Source organism: Macaca thibetana, chromosome X, assembly GCF_024542745.1.
Source record: "Macaca thibetana thibetana isolate TM-01 chromosome X, ASM2454274v1, whole genome shotgun sequence".
Classification (NCBI taxonomy): domain Eukaryota; kingdom Metazoa; phylum Chordata; class Mammalia; order Primates; family Cercopithecidae; genus Macaca; species Macaca thibetana.
The window spans coordinates 21,740,730-21,766,031 of record NC_065598.1 but is presented as its reverse complement, the minus strand read 5'-3'; the positions used below and the strand labels follow the sequence as shown (position 1 = coordinate 21,766,031).

Sequence of the window (25,302 nt, the reverse complement as noted above, 5' to 3'; positions counted from 1 at the left end):
TGAGCAATAAAAGACTACACATTGGGTACAATGTACACTGCTCAGGTGATGGGTACACCAAAACCTCAGAAATCACCACTAAAGAATTCTTCCATGCAACTAAACACCACCTGTTCCCCCAAAATTATTGAAATAAAAATAAAAATTAAAAAATAAGAAATGAACAGCTGACACCAACACAAGATGGCTTTGGACCCCTGAAAATTGCAGGAGAATTGCCAAAGCTAGCAATGTCTAACTATCTGAGGGTACAACACGCTAGTATCTCCAAAATGAGCAGTGAAGCATCTGAAAAGTGTCTCTTTTCACACCAAGACATTTATGGAAAAAAAGAGATAAGACATAGAAATGAGGGTGACCCCATTTAGAATCTCAGCTGTTTCCTCTTAGAGGTGTGATCTTGGCCAAGTCACTTAACCAAAGCTTCCTCATCTGTAAAGTGGGAACAACACATAGAATTGTAAAAATCAAAGATGTTAACCATAATGGTTACCTGTATATGATTTTCATAGGCAGATTCTCAAAAACAGAGGCACAGCAGAGATGCCCAATGTGAGAAGGCTTGGCTGGCTTTTTCTTCAATGGTGCCTCCAGGGGAAAGGTAGGAGGTGGGAGGATCCTCATAACATTCATCTGATGCCTTTCCTCTACATATCCTGAGCCCAAGCTGGCCCCTCAGCTCTCTAGCCCCCTGCCTTGCAGGTGACACCCAAGTTTACACTAGTTCCACCACTCAAGATGCTTACCATCCCCTTTTCTCCATTCTCCCATACCTAGAAAATTCCTCTTTATCCTTTGGGGTTCCATTCATATGTCACCTCCTTGTGGTGGTGATGGGGTATCTGGTTAACTTCTAGAATTTTTAAAGTGTCTACTACATGAGAAGCACTGTGCTAGGCCACAATGCTTAAAAAAGCAATCACAAGAGAGCCTGCCAGAAGCAACCTAAGTGTCCATCAACAGATAAATGGATTTTTAAAAATGTGGTAGATATACACAACAGAGTACTATTCAGCCATGAAAAAGAATGAGATCCTGTCATTTCCAGAAACATGAGTGGAACTGGAGATCATAATGTTAAGTTAAATAACCAGGCACAGAAAGACAAACTTCACATGTTCTCACTTATTTGTGGGAGCTAACAATTAAAATAATTGAATTCACAGAGATAGAGAATAGAAGGGTGGCTATTGGAGGGTGGGAAGGGTAGCAGAGGAGAAGGAGGGAAGGAGGGATGGTTAATGGGTACAAAAAAATAGAAAGAATGAATAAAACCTAGTAGTTGCTAGTACAACAGGTAACTATAGTCAAAAATAGTGTAAATGTACATTTTAAATAAATAAAACAGTATAATTGGATTCTTTGTAACACAAAGGACAATTGCTTGAGGGGATAGATACCCCATTTACCTTGATGTGATTATTATGCATTGCATTCCTGTATCAAAATATGTCCTGTATTCACAAAAATTAAAAATTTAAAAAAGAGTGCCTGCCATCAGGTACCCACAGTGTCATAGAGGTAGGGAGCAGGGAAGCATTTGCCATTGAGAGAAAAGTCGTCATTTCAAGAAAATGAGATATGCTCTTTGATAAAGGCATGTCTAGGGAAACTCCAACTCCTTTTCCTCCTGGGCATATAGCTAAACTATATTTCCCAGTCTCCCCTACAGCTAGATGAGTCACAAGACTGAGTTCTGGCTTATGGAATATGGGTAGAAGTGACATACCCCACTTCTAGGCCTTCCCACCAAAACCTATACAATCCTCCACCCTCTCTGTTTCTCCATCCTCCAGCTGAATAGAGAAGATGCCAAACATCCACGGGAGAGCAGAGCCACAAGATGAAAGGAGTCTGGGTTCCTGAGTCACTATTTAGAAGAAAGCTCTCTTACACGGACACCCATGTTCAGACTGTTCCATGAGCAGAGGGTACAATTTAGCCAGTGAGTGTTTAGAGGTGCTGGTTATAGCAACTGGCATATCATCATCAATGGAAAATGATCATCAATGGAAAAACATCACCCTAGTATGCAAATAAAATACTGTCAGACTTCTCATGATGTGTACGTTGTCTTGAAATCTCACAAGAATACACAGAATACAAGTTGCTTTTTTATGAACTGGTGGTTGCGGGATAAACTGTGTGAAAGATATTTGGGTTTTGGCTTTATTTTTATTTTATTTATTTTTTAAGACAGAGTCTCGCTATGTCACCCAGGTTGGAGTGCAGTGGTGTGACCTTGGCTCACTGCAACCTCCACCTCCTGGGTTCAAGCGATTCTCCCGCCTCAGCCTCCCAAGTAGCTGGGATTACAGGTGCCAGCCACCACACCCAGCTAAATTTTGTATTTTTTTAGTAGAGACAGGGTTTCACCATGTTGGTCAGGTTGGTCTTGAACTCCTGGCCTCAAGTGATCTGCCCGCCTCAGCCTCCCAAAGTCCTGGGATTACAGGTGTAGGCCCCCGTGCTTGGCCAATTTTTGTCTTTATTTTTAAATGAAGTTGTATATGTACATAATGTCTAAGGTGATTTTTCCATCTATGTTTTTTCTACTGTTGTTCACTATGTTTACATTTGTCCAAGTTATTATTTTGACAAGAATCAGAGTAAAATCTCCCTCCAATCATGGTCTTTTCCACTGTTACGAAAGGTCCTGCAATTACCAAGTAATCATCACGATAGAGATGCTTTCTCTAATAGAGTAAACCAAATTCCAATCTATCCCGATTGTAAATTAGGCTTTTTTTGGAAGTAAAATTAATCAGTGTTCAGAAGTACCTACTCTTTTAACACAGATACTAGAAGAAACTGACTCAAGAGGTGAAGGATGAATCTCTAGCAGGCCAAACTCCATCTTTCAATGGAAATTACCACCAAAATTTAAAATGTGCTCCGTAACTCAATGGCATATGAGTAGAAAATCATTAGGGTCATATTTGATAGTATTTGAGAGCTAGGAAGTACTTACAAAGAAATTTCCAAATACAGTGATCCCCTTCTGCTCCCCTAAGAAAAGTTAATCGTAAGATTCTCCTGAGGTACTTGTTTAAAATAAAGATTACTTGGCCTCCCTTCCAGCTCTACTGTATCAGACTCAATGGAGGAGGGCCTTGGAATCTGCATTTTTAACAAGCACCCGAGGTGACGCTGCTGACATTCCTGGCCCATGGAGCAAGGCTCTACCCTGCAATATAATTACCTACCTCTAGATTCAATTTTCATTTAGAAAATTTTCGAAGAATCCTGGCTTATCTCTAAATGACATAATTTTAAGTAAATTGTTTCTTCTCTCTCTTTTCTGTATGTTTTCCACAATTAACACAGATTACTTTTATCATCAGAAATTATCTTAAAAAGAGCAGCAGCTTCTCTCAGGTGTCTAAGTGTTTCTGTAGGGGATAAATGCTACATTTTATTCCTAGAATTGTTGGAAGTGCCTTTTTTAAAAAACATAACTTCTGGCAACATAGCCTTGTCTGAGTCCAAATAAGAAAATATGATTTTAATCATGGCCCAGCAATTAACTCAGTAAAGTGTTTTGTAAACTCGTTGATTCATTTTGTAAACTCTGTGATTCACTTTCTGAAGTCAAAGCTGAATGCCTTAATGAACCTGTAAAATTCTCCTTCCTGGAAATTTTGAAGATTTTTCTTTGTAGTACTAAACTAGCAAAGCAACAAATTCTAGAACATTCTTTAAAATAAGAAAACCCTGGCAGTTCCTAAAGTTGTTTATCAGTGCAATTTTTCTACCGCTCTCAAAGTGGTCTTGTGTCTTTTCAATACAGATACTTTTGTTTATTGCCAGAAAGTGACTTACTGGTTACAAAGGAACCAGAAAAAAAAAAAAGCAGCAAAAGATTGAGAATGAACTGGGGAAAAAAAAGATGTTCACACAGAAATTTTAGAAAATAACATAATTATATAACTTGTTCCCCAAGCTCATAAACAATTTAGGATCTCGAAGAGAACAGCATGGAGAAAGACCAGAAATAAAGGACAAAAACATTTGTTATCATTGCAGCAAGTAAATTACACCAGACAATGGTAGGATACCGGGATTTTCCCTATGACTCTTTTGATGTAACATTCTTTAAAAACAGTTTTCAAAGAATGTGAGAAGGGAAGCCCTTATAATTTAAAGAAAACACAAAAGTCACAGTAAAATTCACATAAAGTTCTTACTTCTTTCTCTCGGACCCTAATATCCTAAACAAATCTTTAAAGTACTGCGGGACGCGGACCACCACATTCTCGGAGGGGCTGATGTCTTTCAGGTGGGGGTAGAGTCTGGTGTCAATGACCTTCTTGATGTAGCCCAGCCAGTCAAACTGAGGGGAGAGAGAACAAAACAGAATGAGAGAACCTCTGTTAGGTAGCAAGTAAGAAAGGCAAATAGAATAGATTGAGTGTCATTCATTTCTTTTGATTTCACACCTAATAATTCAAGATGCAACTACTCAAGTCTAGAAATAAACTCCTGATCATTGCTATTCAGATCTACTGTCTTTTTTTTTTAGACAGTCTCACTCTATCACCCAGGCTGGAGTGCAGTGGCATGATCTGGGCTCTGCCTCCTGGGTTCAAGCAATTCTCCTGCCTCAGCCTCTGAGTAGCTGGGATTACAGGCACCCACCACCACGCCCGGCTAATTTTTTTTTTTTTTTTTTTTTTTTGTATTTTTAGTAGAGGTGGAATTTCACCATGTTGGCCAGGCTGGTCTCGAACTTCTGACTTCAAGTGATCCACCCACCTTGGCCTCCCAATGTGCTGGGATTACAGGTGTGAGTCACCGTATTCGGCCTGATCTATTGTCTTAATCACAAATGGAGCATGTGTTCTGTACCATCTACATCTGGACAACACACATACACACACACACACACACACACACACACACACACACGAACACAGTAATATGCAACCTCACTCCCTTGGCCCCCTCTAGTACTCTTCCTCCTTCCTGAACTCTCCCCTCTGTCTTTCTCTCCCCATTCTGCTCTCTCTCCCCGTCCTGTACTCTTCTTCTATTCTATACTCTCTTTTTTCCTCCCGTACTCTTCCCTCCTTCTCTCTTGCATTTCTCTTCCTCCTTCTAAATTCTTTCTCTATACTGTACATTTTCTCTCCCTCCCTCCCTTTCTCTGTCCTGTACTCTCCCTCACTCTCATATATACACAGAAACAGATGCCCCAGTACATAACTAGTCTCTGTGACACAGCCTTTAAAAAAAAAAAAACAAGAGGAAATAAGCAGCAACAGAAAGTAAATGCGGCCAGGCATGGTAGCTCACGCCTGTAATCCCAGCACTTTGGGAGGCCGAGGCAGGGGGATCATTTGAGGTCAGGAGTTTGAGACCAGCCTGGCCAATCCCGTCTCTATAAAAATACAAAAAATTAGCTAGGTGTGGAAGCAGGCACCTGTAATCCCAGCTACTTGGGAGGCTAAGGCAGGAGAATCACTTGAACCCGGCAGAGGTTGCAGTGAGCCAAGATCACGCCACTGCACTCCAGCCTGGGCGACACAGCAAGACTGTGTCTCAAAAAAACAAAAACACAGAAAGTAACATGCCTCCATTCTTCAGAGCATCCCTATCTTACCTAAAACACCATATGGTGTTTCTTAGATTGGCTACTCTAAAAGTCTTTTCCCAACCTTTTCTCCGTTACCTGTGTCCACTGTTGAAATGGAAAACCAGTTACTCACTTGCCCAACCTTCCCGGTGGTTAGGAGTGGCCACGTGACCCAATACTTACTCAATAAGAAATAAAGGGAAGACATCTGGAGATGTTCTGGAAAGGTCTGTTTGTTTTTCCTAGTAAAAGAGTTAGACACATCACTGGCCCTTTCCCCTTCTTCCTGCTCTGACACAGATGTGATATATGGAGCTGTGATGGATAACCTTGCAGCCATGAGTCATCAAACATGAAGTCAAAAAGCCAACACACTAAACAGAGTAGGATGCAAAGATAGGAAGAACTTGGGCCTTTGACAACACTGTTAAACAGCTGAGCCAATGCCAACAATTACCTATGTCTAGACTTTTGTCATGTGAGAAAATAGGCTTTAAGTTTCTAAGCCACTGTTGGAAAGATGTTTTGTTCCCTATAACAGAAGGCATCCCAATACACAGACAAGGGATATTTTATGTGATTGTTGACAAAGATGATGATAACCAAGACTGAGAGTAGGTTTTACAAGACAGAAATGTACACACAGATGAAATCCAATCCCTCCTAAAATGACCAGTTGAGAGAAAGTTCTCTGGATAGTTTTCACCAACCTGGGGAATCATAGCACTCAGTTCAGAAATGTTCATTCTGTTGTACATGGCCTCACTGGTTCGGTTTTCATGAGGAATCATTATCTGTTGGAAAGAGATTTTGGTTATTTTTTTTTTCAAGTGAACCATTTCTTACTGTATGATTACTTCCTACATGTGCCAAAACATCTGCATAGTATTATAAAGTTTTTCAAGGCTTTGGTGTGGTGCCCAACTTCGAGGGAGAGAAAAAAAGACATAACTTTAGGCAGGATTAAGAAAATAAACTTTCATATCCTCCTCTGCATCAAATATTGTCCCCAGCACAAAAAGAACTACCCAAAATCTCCCTCCCAATCTATAATGTGGATGGGCAAAATCTATTGCTGGCTCAATTTTGACAATTAAACTTAAGTTGGACAATTGAGGTAAACATCCCACTGTCACCTGTGGTCTCCAAATAATGATCTCAATATTTCATGAACCATCGACTATCCCTTCATCTCTAGGGGCAAATTTTCACTGATGAACACAAGACTATCTGGATGCCACTGTTCCCCGTGATCATTCTGTCAACAGCTCATTCCCTCATTTCCCCTTTTGTTTCTTTGACCTTGAGATTTCCCTAGCCCCATTGCTGGGAGTATGGATCCAGTCACTGCCTATTCACACATTTCAAAACCTGCCTCTCTCCAGCCCTGACTCTATACTCTTTCCATTCCCAATACTCATGCTCTTGGCCATTTGGCCAACACCAAATCTGAGCTTCTAGCCTCCACTATGTTTAACTTAAGAAGAACAGCAATGATTATCTTCCTGAAGGATCATCTTAATCACTTCCATTGACCAGCAGTAGCTCCCATATCCACCCTTCAATCACGTCATGACTTTGCCTTCGGGCCTTCTATCATCTAATTCCCTTGCATTAAACTTGCCACATTCCCACTGCACACATGACTCTCCTACTCTTACATCTCCTATCCACCATCACCACCTCCATGGTTTGAACTATGACTCAGGACTGCCCAAGATTCACTGCTTCTAGCAAGCCTTTCCAATTACACTCCACTTGGTTCCAATCACAAGGGCTACTCCATCAATAAGACCTCTCCTTGTGCACACATCTCTCCAGCTGGATTGGCTAAGTATATGCTTCCATGGCTGTATTTACAAGGACTTATTTGTGCTAGACTGGACTGTCTTGTCTTCTCAGCTTCAGAAGTTTCCCTAGGACTACATATCCCACTAATTTTGAAAGTACCTAGTGATGTGTAGTGTAAGATATGGAGGTAAGCATTACTAGCAGTGATTTTTCAAGGTAAAGATTACAGAGGGCTTACTGGCAGATATCTGCCCCCTCTTTGCTAAATGCTTCAGTGTCCTTAGCTTCCCTCTCTTCACTCTCCACAGGAGAGACCACACGTAACTTACAAACAGCCTCCTGGCTCTGTGTGAATCATTGCCTCAGAGAATATCCACACTCCTCTTCCACCAGCCCCTCCTCCGCCCTCGGAGTCTCACAGCCCCAAGTTGGAGACCTTTGGCCTCAGAGCTGTTTTCAGCTCTTTGCCAGCCACTCCCCTCCACACAACAGATCTGTCACTTCATTTAGCCTCTTGACAATTCCCAGTCTTGCCTCAGCCCAGCTGTTTTTAGTTCCCTTTTTGGTCCAAATCCCTGGCTCAGGGCAAGGCCTTCCCTGCTGTTTCAGAGTTTTAGTCCAAATCAGAGTCCTGGGCCTCCTATGTGCCGGCAAAGAGAATTCAGGCAGACTCTAGACATGGCTCAGAGGCACAGTCATGGACCTCGAGACACGTGCAGCAGTCTTCACAGTCTTCAAAGGTGACATGCAGGAATGAACTTCTTGCACTACAAGTAGGAGTTTGGAGAGAGCTGTACACGAACATCATCACAGCAAAGACAGAGAGACCAATTCCTCTTTACCCTTATCCTTCATCCCTACTCCCATACCTCAACACACCACCAGCACCTCGCCAAACAAAACCAATCAACATTTGGACTCTTATTCACCTTGAGATTTTTACTAACTTCTCTTGTGGAAGATTTCCAACACATGTGCAAAAGTTGCTTGGTAAAAAGTATCATTTTCTTTCACTACAGGGTTTCCCCAGAAGCAGATTTTACCACATTTGTTCCCTCTTGGCCTAGGAACATATAGAGATTTTTACACTTTGTTTCTTCTAGAAAAAAGTTACTCCATAAACAAAGCTAACCATTTAGGAGTTCTCATTATTTTGCCCATAAGTTTGTTTTTTCATCTTTTTGTCTCTACAATGAGGCAAAAAGAAGTTAAGGTAATTTACACAGACATGTAGTTCTGTGTCATGCATATGACACAATGATATTCATTGAAGTAGCGCAAGAAAAGAATGAAAAAACAGGGGCAGATACAAAGTAATACCAGAAAGGTCATTTAAAAACGTTTACCAACATGTCCTACCTACTTCTATATCAACTTTTATATCCCGTATTGGTGGACAGACTTCCCTGAGCCCAGAACTTAAGCCAGAATGACTCTGAGTGGGGATAGCATAAAACATGGACTGGATTAAAAGCAACCTTCCATTCAAGCCAGATTACTAAGGATTTATTAAACATCTATCTTCTATTTAAGCCAAACATGAGTTTCTCCAGGAAAAACGGTCAGAGGGTCTCTCTGCTGCTATTCTTTGGCCACAGCTGAGCAACATATGGACACTGAATGGGCTTAAACCAGGGAGGTGGAAGGAATGAAGAGCTCTTCTGTCACAGTCCTTCTTGTTACTTCCTAGAGGCGATGCTACTAGTTCTACCTTAGGCCCAAAGGGCAATGATAGAAAATACTATTATTTGATTGCAATTTATATTTTCATTCAGGATATACTGCCTTTAATATACGGAAAAGAAAAGAAAGTAAAGGAAAGAAAGAGATTTTCAGTGAAGACTTACCTCAGCTATCTTAATTTCCAATCTAAGCACTGACTTCATGTCATGCTCTGCTCTGGAACTGTTAGCTCCTAAAAGCACGGCAGTATCCACCATGAACTTGTAAAGGGCGTCCCGATACTGTAAGAAATAAAGAACAAAGTGACCATGACAATAGCTTATTAGAAAATATGTTTCGGAGACACGGAAGAGCAGAAATAGCAGGCGGAAATAAATGTCTTTTATTTTCACTCTGTACTCAAAGTACGGTGCAGGCATTATGCAATACCAGCCACCCACATAACACTTTGGGAGAAAAAAGAGTGATGGCTACTTGGGTACTGTTTCCATGACAGACAGAGATGCCCAGCCATCAAGCATCAAGAGAACTAGTTTTCTGGCAACCGTCGATATTATGGATACATGAAATAACTCCAAATGAGACAAGAATAGAAAGTTAAAGGTCAGATGTCCTCTTTCCAGACAAGTGAGGCTTTAATAAAATAATGGGAAAGAACTGTTTCTAAAAGCAGGAGGCCTGATCCATAAAGAATGGTGGGAGGTGTGATTCATTCTCTTGCAACTCAATTTACCCACCTTCACACTAAGAAATAAAAGACCAGTGACAGCAGTCCTGTGTCTTTTCAGTTTTTTACAGTTTTCACAAAGTTCTGCTCCCTAGCTCAGGAAAAAAAGGAGAAAAGAGAGGAACGATGATGTGAAATCTAACAAATAGCAAACATAGAATTTCCTTCCTACATACTCATAAACCCATTTTGGGGCTACTCATATGTCATTGGTTGGGGCGCGGGTGACCTTACATCATGGGAATTAAAGAACTGCCTTAGGCCCACCTCTCATTTCAGACGTATTTGTGAGATCTCAACGCACCAGGTATTAAATGACCTACTTCTCATGCATTGGGAATAAGATTTACTAACATATACCTTGCTTCTATAAGCTATTCTTACTATGTGTGTGACCTTAGGACCTATATGGTACTTAGAATATAGCAGGCCTTTAATAAATATTTGTTGAATCAGTAAGCAAGCTTTGAAAATAGTCTTAAATAGGCCAGGCGTGGTGGCTTATGCCTGTAATCCCAGCACTTTGGGATGCTGAGGCAGGCGGATCACGAGGTCAGCCTGGCCAATAAGGTGAAACCACATCTCTACTAAAAATACAAAAAAACTAGCTGGGCGTGGTGGCACACTCCTGTAGTCCCAACTACTCGGGAGGCTGAGGCAGGAGAATCGCTCGAACCCAGAAGGTGGAGGTTGCAGTGAGCCGAGATTATGCCACTGCACTCCAGCCTGGGCAATAGAGGGAGACTCCGTCTCAAAAAAAAAAAAAAAAAAAAAAAAAAAAAAAAAGGAAAGAAAGAAAAAAAGAAAATAGTCTTAAATAGAAATAATATTTTGCTATTCCCAGTTCAATTCAAAACAAAACATATTTATTGGCCGGGTGTGATGGCTCACGCTTGTAATTCCAACACTTTGGGAGGCCGAGGTGGGCAGATCACTTGAGGCCAGGAGTTTGGGACCAGCCTGGCCAACATAGTGAAACCCTGTCTCTACTAAAAATACAAAATTAGCCCGGCAGGGTGGTGCATGACTATAATCCCAGCTACTCGGGAGGCTGAGGTTGCTGAGAATCGCTTGAACCCAGGAGACATAGGTTGCAATGAGTTGAGATCGTGCCACTGCACTTCAGCATGGGCAACACAGCAAGACTCTATGTAAAAAGAAAAACCAAAAAGCGTATTTATTGAGTACCTACTCAAATGTACAAGGTGGCTTAGTAGGCCCTCTGTGCATATGTTAGGAAAGAGTGGTACAGACAAAAATATAATAGGTGTCTGGTTCCCAAACAGTGAGGGAGATAAACATGTAATTATTAACTATAACATTAAAGACATCAAAATAACTTCCTTAATAAAGCTGCTACATGCTTGGAAACTGAAGAGCTGCAGAGAAAATCTAGCCTGGAGAAATTGGTGACATAGCATTTGAGGGAGACTGGTTCCGACGCAGTGAAGAGTCCTGTGAGGTAGGTGATACGGTTTGGCTGTGTCTCCACCCAAATCTCACCTCGAATTGTAATAATCCCCACATGTCAAGGGTAGGGCCAGGTGAATATAATTGAATCATGGGGGTGGTTTCCTCCACATATCCTCATGGTAGTGAGTAAGTCTCATGAGCTCTGATGGCTTTATAAATGGGAGTTCCCCTGCACAAGCTCTGTTGCCTGACACCACATAAGACATGACTTTGCTCCTCATTCACCTTCTGCCATGATTGTAAGGCCTCCCCAGCTATGTGGAAGTGTGAGTCAATTAAACCTCTTTCCTTCATAAATCACCAAGTCTCAGGTATGTCTTTATTAGGAGAGAGAATGGACTAATACAATGGGCAAGCTGCTTTTGTTGGGGGAAGAACAAATCCAGATGAGATGGGAAAGATGACTTGGGATGAAGTCATGAGGCAGCCTTGAAAGCCCTCTAAAGAATTTAGACCCTGTCTTGGGAGCAAAGGCATGCTGGGAGCAGTGCTTTGAGAACGGAACTTGCCAACTGGTGCTAAGGAGGCAATGTGATGAAGGAGAGGCAGTAACAGTTAAAAGGCTACTTGTTGTAGCCAAGGCAAGAGTTAACAAGAATCTGACCTATAGTAGTCAGGATAGAAAAGAGAGACCAAGGGGATGGAAGAGATATTTTTAAGGTGGAATCACTAGGACTTGACTGATAGGTTATGGGGGAGATGATTTTGAGCCTAGTTGCTGAGACTCCATGAAAACCAGGGGTACACCCTCCCCCACACTGGCAAATGTTCACTCTGTCTACTTTTAGGAAGGTAAACTTGCCAACCCTCTTTGACGAGTGTCCTCGGCAAGAAAGCTGCCCAGCATCTTAGTTAGCTTCCCTCCAGAGCCTTCTATGTATAGAAGTTAATAACAGCATAGACCCAGGGGACCTAGGTCTGAGGCTTCTTTGGAAGTTCAATAAATTTTCCAAAATAAATTGAAAGTGTCAGAAATGAACCAGCTCTTTCCAATATTCAGGAAACTGCTAGATTTCTAAGCCAACCCAAGAAGTCTAACTTGATTGATCCTTTCTGATTCTTATTAAACCTCCATTAACCTGGAACACCTGTTAAAAATATAGATTCTCAGACCCTACCTCAAGTCTACTAAGTCAGACTCTCCAGAGCTGTGACCCAAGAAGCAACATTTCATGAAAGACTCCCAAGTGATTCTAAAGCAGTACAATTTGGGAACCATTTGTCTCCTGGGTATCCCTTCTGACGCTTTATTTCTGCAACTGATAGTGAGTTCTCTGCACTTCTGAGGAATGAATGACTGCAAGCTCATTTCTTTGTTATTTCATTTGGGCCTGCTGTCTCCCAAGCTAGATAATAAGGGCATTGAGTACTGAGACTTGTACAGCCTTGATGAGCAGACTTCTAGAAAGACAGGGAGTGGAATTTATCTGTCTGAATAAAAGTCTTCCTGTATTGGGAATATGGTCATTGAATAGCCACACTGCTCATTTCCAATAAAGCAGCAGTGACCTTAGAACAAGTAATGGACCTGATAGCAGTCTGATAAGGCACATAGTTGAATATGAGTAAAACTTACAGACTTGGCTTCTGTACTGTTATCAAGATAGTCTTCCCTCACGGCTAGGGAGAGTGTTGCTTGGTCCAGCTGTAAAAACAAAAACAGAAAGCATTCTGCTAGCACTGTAAAGTCTTACATACCATGTTAACAAGAGTGATGAAATCGTCTGCATCCCAGCCATATTTTGAGCTCATGTCACCATTACAAAAAGAATTCAGTACACTCAGAACTACATGCAAATAGGTACTTCGGCAATGACCGATACAATAAAGTATCAGAGACCTGCCCCTGCTTTTCTAATTTATGTTTTCTAAACCTTTTGAGGTCCTATCAACACTGAGTAACAACAAGGCTATTTCAGTTGGAATAGATCTTAGAGATTATTAGCTATTCCCCCTTTTTCAATGGAAGGAGAAACAAAAGCCAGATAATTGATGTGACTTTCCCAAGGTAACATGATTGGGCAGAGCTCAGACTAAAATCATTGTCCCCAATCACCAGATCCAGTATTTTTCCCATTGCAGTATTTCGCAAAATGCCAGTCTGGATGGAGTTGATTAACCAGACTTTTCCAACTCCTTATCTCTAAAATAACATATGGCATTGAATTTTTTTTATTTGAACGGAATCAAGTAATAATTTTGTTTTGAGAAACCTTTGCAAATGTTAGAACCCTCTCTGGAAGGTTTAGGATAAGTGATAAAAACACACATGATAACCAGACAACTAAATAAGTAGAATTATGGTGATAGAAAAGTATAGTATAAATTCTTGAATTAAAACTTTCAGCACCTTAGGCTGGTGTGGTGGCTTACACCTGTAATCCCAGCACTTTGGGAGGCCAAGGCGGGTGGGTCACTTGAGGTCAGAAGTTCGAGACCAGGCTGGCCAACATGGTAAAACCCTGTCTCTACTAAAAATACAAAAATTAGCCGGGTGTGGTAGCGTATGGCTGTAATCCCAGTTACTCGGGAGGCTGAGGCAGGAAAATTGCTTGAACCTGGGAGGTGGTGGCTGCAGTGAGCCAAGATTGCACCACTACACTCCAGCCTGGGCAACAGAGCAAAACTCTGTCTCAGAAAAAAACAAACAAACAAAAAAAACAACTTTCAGCACCTTGAAGGTAAAGAAAAGAAAGAAGACAGTCTTTTCAAAGAGTGTGCTAGAAAAACTGGACATCCAGGCCTTGTGTGGTGGCTCACATCCATAATCCCAGCACTTTGGGAGGCCAATGCAGGCAGATCATTTGAGGCCAGGAGTTCAAGGTCAGCCTGGCCAACATGGTGAAACCCAGTGTCTACTAAAAATACAAAAATGAGCCAGACGTGCTGGCACACACCTGTAATTCTAGCTACTTGGGAAGCTGAGGCAGGAGAATCACTTGAACCCAGGAGATGGAGGTCGCAGCGAGCTGGGATGGCGCCACTGCACTCCAGCCTGGTGACAGAGTGTGACTCTATCTCAGAGACAGAGTGTGACTCCATCTCAGAGAAAGAAAAGAAAAACTGGACATCATAAGCAAAAAGAAAATAACCTTTTACCCATACCTCACACCTTATTCAAAAATTAACTGAAAATGAATCATAGCCCTAAATGTAAAACCCAAAACTATAAAACTTCTGGAAAAAAATATTGGGAAAAATTTTTTTTACTAGGAGTTAGACAAAGAGTTTTTAGACATGACAATAAAATCACAATCCTTAAAAGCAAAAATTAATAAATTAGACTTTATCAACATTGAACAAATTTGCTCTTGAAAGAAATTTAGGCTGGGCGCGGTGGCTCATGCCTGTAATCCCAGCACTTTGGGAGGCCGAGGCGGGCAGATCACAAGGTCAGGAGATCAAGACCATCCTGGCTAACACGGTGAAACTGCGTCTCTACTAAAAATACAAAAATTAGCCGGGTGTGTTGGCGGGCGCCTGTAGTCCCAGCTACTCGGGAGGCTGAGGCAGGAGAATGGCGTGAACCTGGGAGGCGGAGCTTGCAGTGAGCCGAGATTACGCCACTGCACTCCAGCCTGGGGGACAAAGCGAGACTCCGTCTCAAGAAAAACAAAAAAAGAAACTTAACAGAATAAAAAGACAAGCTACAGAATGGGGAAAATATCTGAAAATCACATATATGACAAAGGATATGTATCTAGAATACATAAAGATTCCTCAAAACTCAACCATAAGAAAAGAAACAACTCAATTTAAAATTGAGCAAATGATTCTAACAGACACTTCATCGAAGAACATATGAAAATAGAAAATAAGCACATGAAAATATGCCCAACATCATTAGTCATTAGGAAAATGTAAATTAAACCTGCAATAAAACACTACTATAGATCTGCTAAAATGGAAAAAAAAAAAATCTGACAACTGCTGGTGGGGATGTGGAAAAGTTGAATCACTCATGTATTGCTGGTAAGAACGCAAAATGGCACAGCCACTTTGGAAGGAAACCAATTTTACAGTTTATTATAAAGTTCAACATACATTTACATAAGAGCCAGCAATCCTACTTCTAGGTATTTATCCAGGAAAAAAATTTAAAAGTCACACAAAAACCTGTATGTAATTTTATTCATAATCACCCAAAACTGGAAACAACTCAAATGTCCTCCAACTCATGAAAGTATAAACTGTGGCATACAATGGAATACTACTCAACAATAAAAGAGAATGAACTGATACAACATGGGTGAATTTTACTTAACATCCTGAAAAAGCCAAACTTTACAGGAACAGGGAACAAAGTGATGGCTGACAGGGTTTGGGCATGAGGAGAAGGTCTGACTTAGCAAAGAGATAACATGAGGTATTTGGGGATGGATGATGGGACTATTCTATTTCTTGATTACAGTGGTGGTTACATGACTCTCTGCATTTGTCAAAACAGACAGGTACATCACAAAAAATGAATTTATGTAAATTTTAAGATACTTTAAAAACATTTCCAGCACCTTCTCTAAATCTATGGTTTATTCTTTCTTGAGTATCAGCAACTGACTAAAGATAAACAAAATGAATCTCAAGAAGAGTAGATTTTTCCAAATTAAATCTCTAATTCACACATTAAACATTAAGCCAAAATAAGAAACAAAATCTAAATAACAAATTAAAAATTAGTAGTATCTGAATAAAAACTGAATCCTACATGCCCATACCATTAGTTTATATGACTTTAAATTGTTTTGATCCATCTCCTCCAACTTCTTTTTCATCTTACTATAATCTTAAATATTTTATTCTTAAATACATAAATTTGTATAAGATTATAGTTTTCCATGAAACTGCCCTTAATATACAACAGATTTTACAAAGGCCACGTTAAGAATTAGTGATATTACGAAAAATTCCAGGAAAAACATAACTCTTGTTTCAAGGGAAAAAAGGCACTTTCAAAACATCCATCTTGTCCGTGTATACTGCTAAAATCCTCTAATTATTTTGTCCAGCCCTCTCTAATTGGCCTGAAACAATGAAGTCACAATTCTTCCTGGCTTTGTCCTATTGCAATTCCCAATGTGCCACTATTTCTTCCAAAAATTAAGCAAGCCATGATCATGAAACACAATATTATGATTAAGACACTTTGGCTTTCCATTAAATTTGGACCACTTGAAGAATCTTTTGAGCTTGAGTCTCATAGGAAAAGAAACTGTGTAGATACTATCAAGAAAGCCAAAGTTTCTCTCTCGTGAAATAAAGTTAAATCCACTTATTGTGAAAGTTTAGATAATTCAAGTGAGGTTACCAGACCTTTTATAAACTTTCAGATTGTTATGGTTTCTAGGGAACATTTTAAACACACCAACCAACAAATTGAATAAGGTCAGTCAAATAAATCTCATTAGAAACATACAGACTGTTGAGGCAAAAGACTTTCTCATGAAGCCATCAGGACACTGTTATTTGAGATTTTTTAAATCCTTGCATTTACAACTGATCTGAATACTGTAAACAAAAAATAAAATATGTTTTTTAAGGAAATCCAACACATTTAACTGAAAAATATAAATGTTTTCTCCAATTACAACTGGCATTCCAGTGATAATAAACCTCAAGTTAGAAGACAAAGTAGTAATACAAGAAGAAAGAGCTTACAAATTATGAGGTAGGAAATGGAGTCTGGACTTCAGGTTTCAAAACGGTGGTGGAGACAGAACCTGGCTTCCCTCCCCACCCCAACATATACACAGGAAACTAAAAACAAATATACAGCACTAAGATTCTCACCAGCAATATCCCAGAACTCAAATATAAAGATGAATCAGTTGCTGAGGCCACAGAGAAGTGAAAAAGCTCCAAGCAAAGGAGAATCAAATTTCTCTATGATGCCCTTCCAACCAATCTGTCCAGCAATAAGCATGCAGAAATTTTCCCTGACTCATAGTTTCTACACTGGAAAAACTGAGATCAAGGTGGACAACCAGCTTCCCGACCATCTTGGGTTCTTTGACAGAAGACCTGCTCATACCTTAACCCACAGAAGGCATCATGAATGCCTGAAGGGAGATATATTCCTAAAGACAGCAAGAGACAAAGAGGGGAGATGGGACTACCATACCCAGCCCTGGAAACTCTGCTCCATAACTTGGTCAAAGGAGATACCAAATCAGAGTGGCTATTCAGCAGCATTATGCTAGAGGAGGTTCATTCCACAGGTCACCTGTACACCAACCGCCAACCAGCTTTTCCACACTGCCAGGATATCCTCTTTAGGATCTCCCCTATATCTGGACTGGGAGTGCTCTGATCTTTGGCTAGAGTCAAAGCAAACGTAGGTTTAAGGTGCCATTTAGTGCCAGAAAAACAGGCAAGGACCTAGTGGAGACATAGCAATATATTGCCTATCTCAATTATAAATACCTATGCATCTAACACTGGAGCACCTAAGTATATAAAGCAAACATTAATAGATCTAAAGGGAGAAGGAGACTGCAATACAATGATAGGGAACTTCAACATTCCATTCTCACTAATGGACAGATCATCTAGACAATCAACAAAGAAACATCAGCATTAAGCTAGACACTAAGCCAAATAGGCCTAACTGACATTTACAGAACATTTCACCCAATTGCTGCAGAACACATATTCTTTTTATCACCACGTGGAACATTCTCCAGAATAGATCATATTTTAAGCCACAAAATAAGTCTCCACAAATTCAAAGCAGTAGAAATCATATCAGTTATCTTTTCTGACCACAATGGAACTAAAAATCAATAATAAGCGGAAACTTGGAAAATACACAAACACATGGAATTTTTTTTTTTTTTTTTTTTTTGAGATGGAGTCTCGCTTTGTTGCCCAGGCTGGAGTGTAGCGGCATGATCTCCATTCACTGCAACCTCCACCTCCCAGGTTCAAGCAATTGTCCCACCTCAGCCTCCCGAGTAGCTGGGATTACAGGTACCCGCCACCATGCCTGACTAATTTTTGTAATTTTAGTAGAAACAGAGTTTCATCATGTTGGTCAGGCTAGTCCCGAACTCCTGACCTCAGGTGATCCACCCACCTCGACCTCCCAAAGTGCTGGGATTATAGGCATGAGCCATCATGCCTGGCCAAATACGTGGAAATTCAACAATATGCTCCTGAATGACCAATGGGTCTATGAAAAAAATAAAAAAGAAATTTAAAAATTTCTTTAGACAAATGAAAATGAAAATACAACAAATTAAAATCTATGAAATACAGCCAAAGGAGCACTGAAAAGGAATTTTATAGCAATAAAAGCCTACATCAAAAAGGTTGAAACACTTCAAATAAAGATTCACAAACAATCTAATGATACAACTCAAGGAACTAGAAAAATAAGAACAAACCAAACCCCAAATTAGTAGACAGAAAAAGATAAAGATTAGAACAGAAATAAATGAAATTTAGACTATAAAAACACACACACAAAAAATCAATGAAACAAATTTGGTGTTTGTTTGTTTGTTTTTTTTGGAAAATCAACAAACCTTTAGCTAGACTAAGAATAAAAGAGAGAAGACACAAATAAATTAAATCAGAAATGAAAAAGAAGACATAACAACTGAGACCACAGAAATACGAAGAATTATAGAGACTATCATGAACAACTATATGCCAACGAAGTGGAACACCTAGAAGAAATGAATAAATTCCTGGACATATGCAACCTACCAACATTGAACCATGAAGAAGTAGAAAACCTCAACAAATACCTAGTAACAAGATTGAAGCCATAACAAAAGGTCTCCCATCAAAGAAAAGCCCAGGACTTGATGTCTTCACTACTAAATTCTACAAAACATTTAAAGAAATAATACAAATTCTACTCAAACTCTTCAAAAAAAAAAAAACTGAAGAGAAGGGAATACTTCCAAACTCATTCTATGAGTCCAGCATTACCCTGATACCAAAACTGCACAAGAACACAAGGAGAAAAGAAAACTACCGGCCAATATGACTTAGGAACATAGATGCAAAAATTATCAGCAAAATACTAGCTAACCTAATTCAACAATACATGAAAAAGATCATTCACTATGATGGAGTGAGATTAATCTAGGGATGCAAGGATAGTTCAACATACACAAATCAATAGACATGATATGCTGGGTGCAGTGGCATACACCTGTAGTACCAGCTACTCAGGAGGCCGAGGCTAGATGATCACTTGAACCCAAGTCCAGCCTGGGCAGCATAGTGAGATCCCTTCTCAAAAAAAAAATGGAAAATCCAAATGCAAGTAACTAAATATAAACACATCACATTAACAGAACCAAAAACAAAAATCACATAATCATTCTAATATATTCTGTAAAAGCATTCAGTAAAATTCAACATCCCTTTATGACAAAAACCCTCAACAAACTGGGTACAAAAGGAACACACCTCAAAAAGTAAAAGCCATATCTGACAAACACATAACCAACATCATACCGAATGGTGAAAAATTAAAAGCCTTTCTTTTAAGATGTGGAACAAGACAAGGATGCCTGTTTTGCCCACTTTTATTCAACACAATATTAGAAGTCCTGGCCAGAGCAATTAGGCAAGCAAAATAAATAAAGGGCTTCCAAACTGGAAAGGAAGAAGTCAAATTAGCCTTGTACACAAATAACATGATCTTATATTTGGATAAACCTAAAGGCTCTACCAAAAAACTATTAGAACTGATAAACAAATGTAGTAAAGTTGGAGTATACAAAATCAACATACAAAAAAATCAACAGCATTTATATACACCAAAAGCAAATAATCTGAAAAAGAAATCAATAAACAATATCATTTACAATATAAAACACCTAGGAATCTATTTAACCCATGGAATAAAAGATTCATGTAAAGAAAACTATAAAATGTTGATGAAAGAAGTTGAAAAGGACACAAAGAAAGGAAGGATATTCCATGCTTATAAATTAGTATAATATTGTTAAAATGACAATACCACTGAAAGCAATCTACAGATTCAACACAACCTCTATCAAAATACCATTGACATTCTTCACAAAAGAGAAAACAAATCCTCAATTTTATACGGAACCACGAAAGACCCCAAATAGCCAAAGCAATCCTGGGCAAAAAGAACAAAGCTGGAGGAATCACATTACCTGACTTCAAAATATAGTACAGGGCCTATGTCTGGAATGGTATTTCCTAGATTTTCTTCAAGGGTTTTCACAGTTTTAGGTTTTACATTTACATCTTTAATCCATCTTGAGTTGATTTCTGTATGTGATAAAAGTAAGGGGTCCAGTTTCAATCTTCTGCATAAGGCTAGCCAGTTATCCTGGCACCACAGTCCTTTACCCATGCTTGTTTTTGTAGACTTTATCAAAGATCAGATGGTTGTTGGTGTGCAGCTTTATTTCTGGGCTGTTTCCATCTATCTATGTGTCTGTAGTTGTACCAGCCACACTGTTTTGGTTACTACAGCCTTATACTATAGTTTGAAATCGGGTAATGTGATGGCTCTAGGTTTGTTCTTTTTGCTTAGAATTGCTTTGGCTATTCAGGTTCTGTTTTGATTCCATATGAATTTTAGAATAGCCTTTTTCTAATTATGTGAACAATTGTCATTGGTAGTTCGATAGAAATAGCATTGAATCTGTAAATTGCTTTGGGCAAGATTTCATGATAAAGACGCCAAAAGCAATTGCAACAAAAACAAAAAATGACAAACGGGACTTAATTAAACCAAAGAGCTTCGGCACAGCAAAAGAAGCTATCAACAGAATAAACAGACAACCCACAGAATGGCAGAAAGTATTTGCCAACTATGCATCCGACAAAGGTCTAATATCCAGAATTTGCAAGGAACATAAACAAATTTATAAGCAAAAACCAAACAACCCCATTAAAAAGTAGACAAAGGACATGAACAGACACTTTTCAAAAGAAGACATACATGTGGCCAACAAGCATATGAAAAAAAGCTCACCATCACTTATCCGTAGAGGAACGCGAATCAAAGCCACAATGAGATACATCAGTATCTCACACCAGTCAGAATAGTTATTATCAAAAAGTCAAAAAATAATAGATGTTGGCATGGATGTAGGGAAAAGGGAATGCTTATACACTGCTGGTGGGAATGTAAATTAGTCCAGCCACTGTGGAAAGCAGTTTGGTGATTTCTGCAAAAACTTAAAACAGAACTATCATTTGACCCAGCAATCCCATTATTGGATATATTCCAGTTACCATGATTTGATTTTATGAATGTATAAGATTATCACATGTACCATGAAAATGTGTAGTTATGTATCAATAAAAAATAACAAGAATAAAATAAAATTCTATGTTCTGTCAGTTCCTGGGAAAAAAGGAAAAAGAAAGAGAAAGAAACTTTTCCAATTTTCTTAGAGTTTCTCCTTGCTATTTTTTACGAGTTTTACTGAGAGCCAGAAAAATGCGGGCTGTTGAGAGATGATGACTTTAAGTTGTTGTCTTCATTAACTAGCAAATACATACTGGGGCAACCCTGGCCTTTCAAATACTCTTTCAGGATCACATATACTCACGTCTTTTATTGTACCTTAAATCCTCATACTTACTATCTCCTGACATAGAATAAATCCAAACATGTGTAGCAAGATAATATTTTTGGTCACTAACTTCTATTGTTTTCTGTATTTTTGAAATCCCTTTATCTCATTTAAGCCTGTAGCAAACCCTGTGTCATTTCGCCAAAGGAGAGCTTTGCAGAAGTACGTCGCATAGATTGGAGCAATCCCTGCTGGCCAAATTGCGTGTCTTTGGCATGGGGCTATATCTACCCCTTAGAAACAGTGCCTCTCTCTTCACCCAAAGGCACCATCTGCTCACCCAAAAGGATGCCCACAGTGCTGTGCCTGCCCAGAAGGCCATTCTCTTATTCCTGTGGGTTTGTGGGATGAGAAAAGCTAGGCACACCGAGGAAAATTGAATTTGATGGAAAAGGAAGCCTAAGGACATTGACAGAAGAGAGTTTCAGGTAAGAGGGATTTCTCCCAGAGCAGAAAGAGGATCTTTCAAGCAGCAAAAGAAGTCAAGGATTCTCATAAGCAGAGGAACTGATCAGTGTCCCCGAAACATGGCAGGATCCGAGAAGGAATGGGAGTCGCAGGACCTCAGCATCAGAGGGGCACACTTGAAGGGGCTACATGGTTCCATAGTGGATTTCTTCTCAGAAACCAGATAACTGGTATTGGAGTTTCCCAGTACCCTAGGAGAAGACTGAGAAATGGGGCCACCAAGAGGGGAGGTAAATGCCTGGACTAAGGTTCAGTTTCCCACCAAAAGGTTGGGTGGGAGCTCAGAGTCAAAGATTAGGTCGAGTAAACAAAATGCCTATTCCTTGCACAACTGAGTTTGAGCTCTGAGAGGCCTATCAGGTATACATGTCAAAGAAAAACATTCTCCAAATGGTCCTGACCAGTTGCTCAGTCATCCTTGAAAAGTAGGTTCGGAACCTTGTATCATGTGCTACTGTGGACCAGTATCTACCACGAAAACTGTCACAAAAGTCAATTCATTCGAATCTCAATGACAATTAAAAGTAAATTCTAATTCACCCTTCCGTACACATGGGAAAAGTGAGATCAGGGAGGTGAAGTAATTTGCACAAGGATATTCTGTGAGTAAATCACAGAGCTAAACTGCAAACCTCAATCTTTTAAATACCAAAGCCTATTTTTTTTAACTATACCAGTAGTTTTCTAACTATATTCCATAAAACCTGTAAGAGAGGGCTCCAAATAGTTCATCCAATTAGATTTTGTCTTTTATAGTTTTAACTATTTTTAAATGAATAAAAAAGCAACACTTGCAAATTCTACAACTTTGGCAGGCACCAGTACGCTAATTTTTGTTATCAGGTTCATTGGGTTTCATGTAGCTCTCAGAATAAAGCTTCTCCTACCACCTCTAGATACATGCTCGAACTCTTGTAAATGTGTCATCAGGAAGACTATAGTTATATTATATCTGAGGGAAGGCAATTAGTTCAGATATGTGAATATTCAGTCATGTAAAATGGTACAAACAGGAACAGAACTTAAGCAAACGTTTGCCACACTCAAATGCCAAACAACGTTAAATACCAGTTTGGAACAAGCTGCCATCTTGGCAAAAGAGAGCAATAATAAGTACATGGGTGCCTCCTTACATTTGGAAAGTATTCTATCATTGACATTTTAGCGTTTCTAGGATCAGTTTAATTGAATATTAAGTATACAAGGCAAGCTATTAAAAACTGGTTACCATGTTTCTCTATTCCTCATGTTTTCTGTAAGCTCGTATTAAAACTAGAGGCTCAATTGTGGGGGCACAACAACATCACTGGTGATAGTGTGCACTTCCAACTGATACCAGGAGGCACACGATATCCAGTTGCCCCACTTTTAGTGATGCTATCATTGATATTAGGGTACAGGTGATATCGGTCTGCTCTATCATGAATTTCCCAATCAACCATTTACCTAATAGTTTTAAGCAGCCATTGATGGTAATTACCTAGATCCATCCTTTCATTAGGGATTTTTTCTTAAATAGATAGCTTCCTATTATTTATTCTGCATTTTTAAGCTGTGATTCTCCTGTAAACAAGAACTTTTGTCAGCTATTAGATTACCCTGAAAACAGTCAAATTCAGAATGTAAGACAGTTTACAGGAAAAATACTCCAGTTTCTTCAACAAATAAATGTGGTTTAAAAAAACAAAAATAGGGGGATCCCTTGTGGAGTACAACAGACATATCAACTAAGTTCACCTGTGAGTCTTATTTGGAGATTGAATCAAAGACCAACTGTTTTGTTTTTTTAAGGACATGTTTAAGACAATCAGAAAAGTTGAAAATTAACTAGTTATTAGCTGTTAATTATGGAATTATGATTATCTTTTTGGTTGTGATAATAGTCCTTTCCGCTAGCTAAGCACTGAAGTATTTACTATGCAATGATATATTTTTAATTTTCTATAAAACGTTCTAGCCACCTCCCAAAAAAGGAGGGGTCTCGATTAAAACATAACCGCAGAAAGAAACATAACAGCAGAAAGTTGAGAGTTGTTGAAGTTGGGTTGATGGATACATGGGAGTTTATTATTCTATTCTTTAATTTTGTATCACATTTTGATAATAAAAACTTTAAAGAAATAAATTCAATTGAGTAGATCCAGAAATAGATGAGAAAGATAATAAAATGGCTACCATTTGCAATTATTCATCTGTGTGTGAATCAAGATCTTCTATCACTCAGTAGAATGCATAAACTTAAACTCAAGTTTGGAAAACAGCCTTCAGTTTACTTCAAAACACCACTTAAGGTATTTGAAAGAACATCATAAGAGTTCTGGAATTGATCATGATAGTCTTAAAACCTAGTTTCAAAAAATGAGTGATATATCAACACAGTACAGAGATCAGATGGGTTATCATCACCGTGTCTTACATAGCACATCTTATCCTGATAGCATTAGAAGATGGCTCATTTCATCACCAAACATAGAAACACAATTGTCTCTGGAACTCAGAATTTCCTCCTGAGTAGAGGGGAGTCCTTTCAATGACCCAAGATTTTTACTGAGAATTCCATTGTCTAACCTAGAGGTGAGAAAACTACAGCCAATGGGCCAGCCCGCCACACAGCCATACCTTTGTTGTCCACAGTTGCTTTCCCAGACACAATGGCAGAATTAAGTAGTTGCAACAGAGACCAGATGGCCTGCAAACCCTAAAATATGTATTATCTGGCCCTTTACCCAAAAAATGTGCCAATCTCTGGTCTAAATCAAAAGATGAACTTTAAGATTTGGATTTTAGAAGGTTAAAATACATGAGATGAGGGCAATACCTGTCTAAAATTTGAATATCAATATTTCATTAATATTTTCTGATTTGACTAAGGACAGAATTGGGGAGAAAATCAGTCATGCAATAACATTTTCACTATCAGTCAAAGTAACTGTGGAAGTAAAACAAAATAAAACCGAGCAGGATCAAAGCACAAAACTATTTGACGAATGTTATTTGAATTCTTGCAT

The 25,302-nt window shown here is 39.2% G+C and overlaps 1 protein-coding gene across 1 annotated transcript in view; it reads right to left on the bottom strand.

Annotated features, from left to right (window-relative positions):
- PHEX (phosphate regulating endopeptidase X-linked) overlaps positions 1 to 25,302 on the bottom strand; it is a 221,706-nt gene that overhangs the window by 149,067 nt on the left and 47,337 nt on the right. The window contains exons 6-9 of the mRNA XM_050777361.1: positions 12,826 to 12,894; positions 9,214 to 9,330; positions 6,286 to 6,369; positions 4,188 to 4,333 (exon numbers count right to left, since the gene is read on the bottom strand). Of these exons, the coding sequence (XP_050633318.1) occupies positions 4,188 to 4,333; positions 6,286 to 6,369; positions 9,214 to 9,330; positions 12,826 to 12,894 (416 nt within the window). The remainder of the gene's footprint in view (positions 1 to 4,187; positions 4,334 to 6,285; positions 6,370 to 9,213; positions 9,331 to 12,825; positions 12,895 to 25,302) is intronic.